This window comes from Gymnoscopelus braueri (genome assembly GCF_963280865.1).
Source record: "Gymnoscopelus braueri genome assembly, chromosome: 19".
NCBI classification, from domain to species: domain Eukaryota; kingdom Metazoa; phylum Chordata; class Actinopteri; order Myctophiformes; family Myctophidae; genus Gymnoscopelus; species Gymnoscopelus braueri.
Window position 1 is genome coordinate 23,124,100 of NC_137621.1, and position 4,116 is coordinate 23,128,215.

Consider the following 4,116-nt stretch of genomic DNA (forward strand, 5'->3'; position numbering starts at 1 on the left):
CGCTTGTCTGACTGACTACAGCTGTAGTGTAGATGTAACCACAAACCAAACCTAACCAGTGTTGCCATATTTTGCGAGAGAAATAAGCAACCAGGTATATGAAGACAAGCCCAAAAGAAGCGACCAGGGTACATGAGCACTTTAAACCTATATTCATACAAGCTCACAGTGAGCTTGTAGATCTGCTATTCTCAAAAACTCTTGCAATAGAATGTGGAATATTTGGAGTGCTCCCCTGGTGCCTGGGCACAAAACATTGTCATGAAAATATTTGAGAACCACTTAAATAATATTTACATTTTAGCACATTAGCTCTGGACCAAGGAGTAAAGGAGTGTAAAACCCTACTCACTTTCAAAACTGCCCTAAAGATACACCTTCAGGAGGCTGCAATTCGAAAATGGCCCCTGTCTAAGTCTTAACCTACCCCCCCCCCCTCTTTCATTTTCTTCTTTTGTATATATATTTTTTTCACTCTTCATACCAGTAACCTGTAAGCTGATTGTATGACATTCTGTATAGTAGTGTGTATATCTGTCTGTCTCTTATATGTCATCATGATTTGTGTGCATGGGGTTCTCATCTTAAACAAGCTAAGTGCTTAATGAGTCTTCCAGTTTAGTAGACCTTGTATTGTGAATTTGTACTTCCATGTACTGATGTTCTCATGTCTTACTGAATAAAAGTACATCAATCAATCAAACCATATAATAGCGTTAGAAGGAGTTATGGAGAACTCCTTCTAACGCTATGGACCAGAGCTAGGGCCACATTATCAGATCTACAAGCCCACTGCGACATGTTGTGTGCTCGTAGGTCTGCTATTTTCACACACAAAAAATTGGGACAATTTTTAATGGTACGGGGGCCTCTGGCACAGTGGCACACAATGGTTTCAGAATGGGGCTATGCGCTGCCGCTACGGACGAATACATATTAATTTGGGGGTCCTCAATTATTGCTTAAACAATAATTAAATCATTAGGAAAACAAGCCCAAATAAGAAAGCAATTATACTTTATAAACAAGCCCAAACAATCGAAACCACCAATATTTACGAGTAACTTTACAGAAAAACAAGCCCAAAGTCGCTTATAATAAGAAGACATGGCAACAGCAAACCTAACTGCAAGACATGTAACCGCTCTTAAAGGGCCAGTGTATAAATGGTAGGAATGTGAGTTTGGTTAGTCATCAACCATAATTATGTTATTCCGGAAATGTTTCCCCCCAAAAAAATCATGCCTCAACTTTAGTCAATGCTGTATAGATGGGTTTCCGCGCGACGTCATCACAGAGCAGAGTCCCCAATCTGCGCATGCGCGGGGGAGAACGAACCGGAAGCGCCATTCACTCTATTGTTATTTTCGGGATTTAGATAGGCATAATGCTGCTATTATAGGCATAATAGGCATAATGCTGCTATTATATACAAACAGATCCAACTTCCGACAAATCATTTTTATTGAGTAAAGAAGATATTACAAACTGCATCATTTAATCTACTTTCATTAAACCTGGTGAAGACCATTTATTTTATGGGTAATAGGGTATAGGATATTTTTAGGGTAATAGCGCCCTCTACAGGCTCATCCCGCCACTGCGCGCGCATCATCCTCTCATGTTTACAAACAGGAAACCCATCTATAAGTAGAATCTTGTGATTTGCTTCAAATATCTAAACGGTTTAATGAAAAGAATACAATAATAATGGCGGCAACTTCCACTCAATATCTTATTTTAGTTTATTAACATGTGCAGAATTCACATTCTCTACATACAGGTCATGTTTACATCTACATGTACAATGTTGCAAAATAACCAAATAACCAAAATGAGGCAAGGTATTCTTAGTTCTGGATGGGAGCCCAAGGCATAACATAACTGAAGGAGAAAAGACATATCTATCACAGAAAGCATTTAATGAAGCATCAGCCATTTGGAAAAGGCCGCCCATCTCCACTGGTGGCATATTCCAATTCATTAATGTATCTGTGATTGAGTAAAGCAGTCCATTAGTTGGTGTTGTTTGTTTGTTCTTAATCCATTTCCTCTTCCACAGACTGTGTCTTCACTTTGGGCCCAACTTTGGGGGCGATGTAGGAGCCCATACCTGCTGCTCGATCTGCCTCTGCCTGGGAATAAGGTTCCTCTCTGAGATCTTTTAGACTGGATGGTGCAAAGAGTGTGTTATGAACATCTTATGACTCCTCAGTTATTCTTCTTACAATTATAATATAATTATTATTATTATTACCATGCCTTCAATCAAGAGTTGTAATTTAGAATATAGTAATAAATACATAGGGGATATTACCGTCTTTTGTGTGCTTTCGTTTTAAAGTGCTCTTTCAAGGTTCTCATGTCAGCAAAATATTTCCTGCAGGGCATAAAAAGCAAAATGTTACCATTTATGTATATCACATTCTATGCGGATTCCCTGAAGAAAATATTGGTCTCTTTATAAATAACCGTAATCTTCTGCATCGTGGCTATGAGCCGCTGTGTGACTTATTTTCATATTTATGCTTTTGCACCGTAGTCAGCACCTCTCTGCACTATTGGTGTGCGCACTCCCTGCTTGTTTGCCAACATCTATGCCACAAAATATTTGAACCCATGAAAAGTGAAGGAGTGCTGCATGGACACAATATAAACTTGATGTAAAAAAATGGCTGGACTAGAGGTGCTCTTTGGTGGAGTATATTCAGGAAGCTCTGAGATATATCAAAGTCATTTTATATTTAACAGTCGAAAGGCTTCCAGTGCATTGCAAATATATATATGCCTAAAATATGGATGCCAGGGTTAATGTGTTTCAATAAGGAAAACACTTACGCGCAATGTATACAGTAGTGCTGGGCACATCCTGTCACATCAAAGTCTTCCTCCTGGTTGAGCAGCTTCTTTGCCGTCTCAGGCTTCATATCAGAGTGGATCTGATCCAAGTCCTTGGTCCTGCGCTTTGTCTTCCATTTCTTCCCGTCTTTCTTGGTCTTGTGGTTTCCTGTTTGCTTGGACTTCCCCATGGTTCTAGGCAGGAAAATTAAGTATGAGGCAAAAGACATCCATGTAATCTTATTCCAATGTAATGATTGATTACATTTTTCATCAGTGAGAGAAGGAAGAATTGCTACTAAATGTCTTTTAGTAGGTTTGTTGTTTGATACAGCAGATAACGATGAATAGTATACAAATACAAATTAGAGGGTATAAAATGGAAAGTGATGAAAAGTAAAGGAATGATGGAGAGCATCCTGCGAAGGTTCAGGAGTCTGACTGACACTGATCTGATGTTGACATTCTCTGCCAGGACACTCTTTCCAGACATAATCATAACAACTGTGCACTAATAATGACCTGATTCAGACTACAGTCATGAAAAAGTTAGAAAATAGCTCAATGAAAAAAAGGGTAATGAGTAAATAATGAAACAGGAATAACATTGAATTTTCGTTACAGTTACAGCAGTAAATGCCTACTTAGCCCTGAATGGCTGTGATATTACATGCATTTCAGGTATTCAAGAAATGTATGTAATATCACAGCCATTCTAGGGCTAACGCTAGCCCTGGTCCAGCGCACTAACGCGCTGGACCAGGGCTAGGCTAATGCTAGCCATGGTTCACATGATGCTTTGACAGTCATGTTTCAGGGCGAGGCTAATGCCTATACTAGAATAAGACTGCATAAGCATAACCATGCTTTTTATGATCAGGGGACTTTTCTTTTTATCGAAGCCGGTCACCGATCAATTTCTTAACTTACTAGTTTGTTAAACTTTGTAAGATACAAATCGCTGATTTTGCTAAGCTAACAAAATGATACACTTGCATGAAAGTTACACCAGACGACCAAACAACACAACACGTCTATAAAATGGACTTTTAAATGTTATAATTCACACTATATTTACAGAACTGCAAGACCAAAAAAAAACATATGCCGTTAACTCTTTCTATTTCAATATTTAACAGTCAGAGGTCTTTGCTGCAACTTGTTTTTGCTTACCTTTAACACACGTGTTTATCGGAGAGGATTTATTTCCGGTTCAAAGGGAGAAAAAACAAAAACAAGTACATTGCACGCCTGGAGAGGGCAGCACACACACTATTT

The 4,116-nt window shown here is 38.8% G+C and overlaps 1 protein-coding gene across 1 annotated transcript; it reads right to left on the reverse strand.

The window, feature by feature from the left end:
* Positions 1-1,721: 1,721 nt before the first annotated feature.
* On the reverse strand, positions 1,722-4,116 carry znf593 (zinc finger protein 593). Its single transcript, XM_080413866.1, has 4 exons — positions 4,012-4,116; positions 2,839-3,033; positions 2,318-2,380; positions 1,722-2,169 (listed from the first exon to the last, which is right to left on the reverse strand). Exons 2-4 carry the CDS (start codon positions 3,027-3,029, stop codon positions 2,040-2,042), a joined length of 384 nt encoding a protein of 127 aa, XP_080269992.1. The 5' UTR covers positions 3,030-3,033; positions 4,012-4,116; the 3' UTR covers positions 1,722-2,039.

Excerpts from the sequence above, each read along its gene's own strand:
- znf593 (XM_080413866.1), bottom strand. The coding sequence starts at position 3,029 with ATGGGGAAGTCCAAGCAAACAGGAAACCACAAGACCAAGAAAGACGGG. Across the intron at positions 2,381-2,838 it reads CACTACTGTATACATTGCGC|GAAATATTTTGCTGACATGA; the intron begins GTAAGTGTTTTC and ends TATGCCCTGCAG. Across the intron at positions 2,170-2,317 it reads ACGAAAGCACACAAAAGACG|TCTAAAAGATCTCAGAGAGG; the intron begins GTAATATCCCCT and ends TGCACCATCCAG.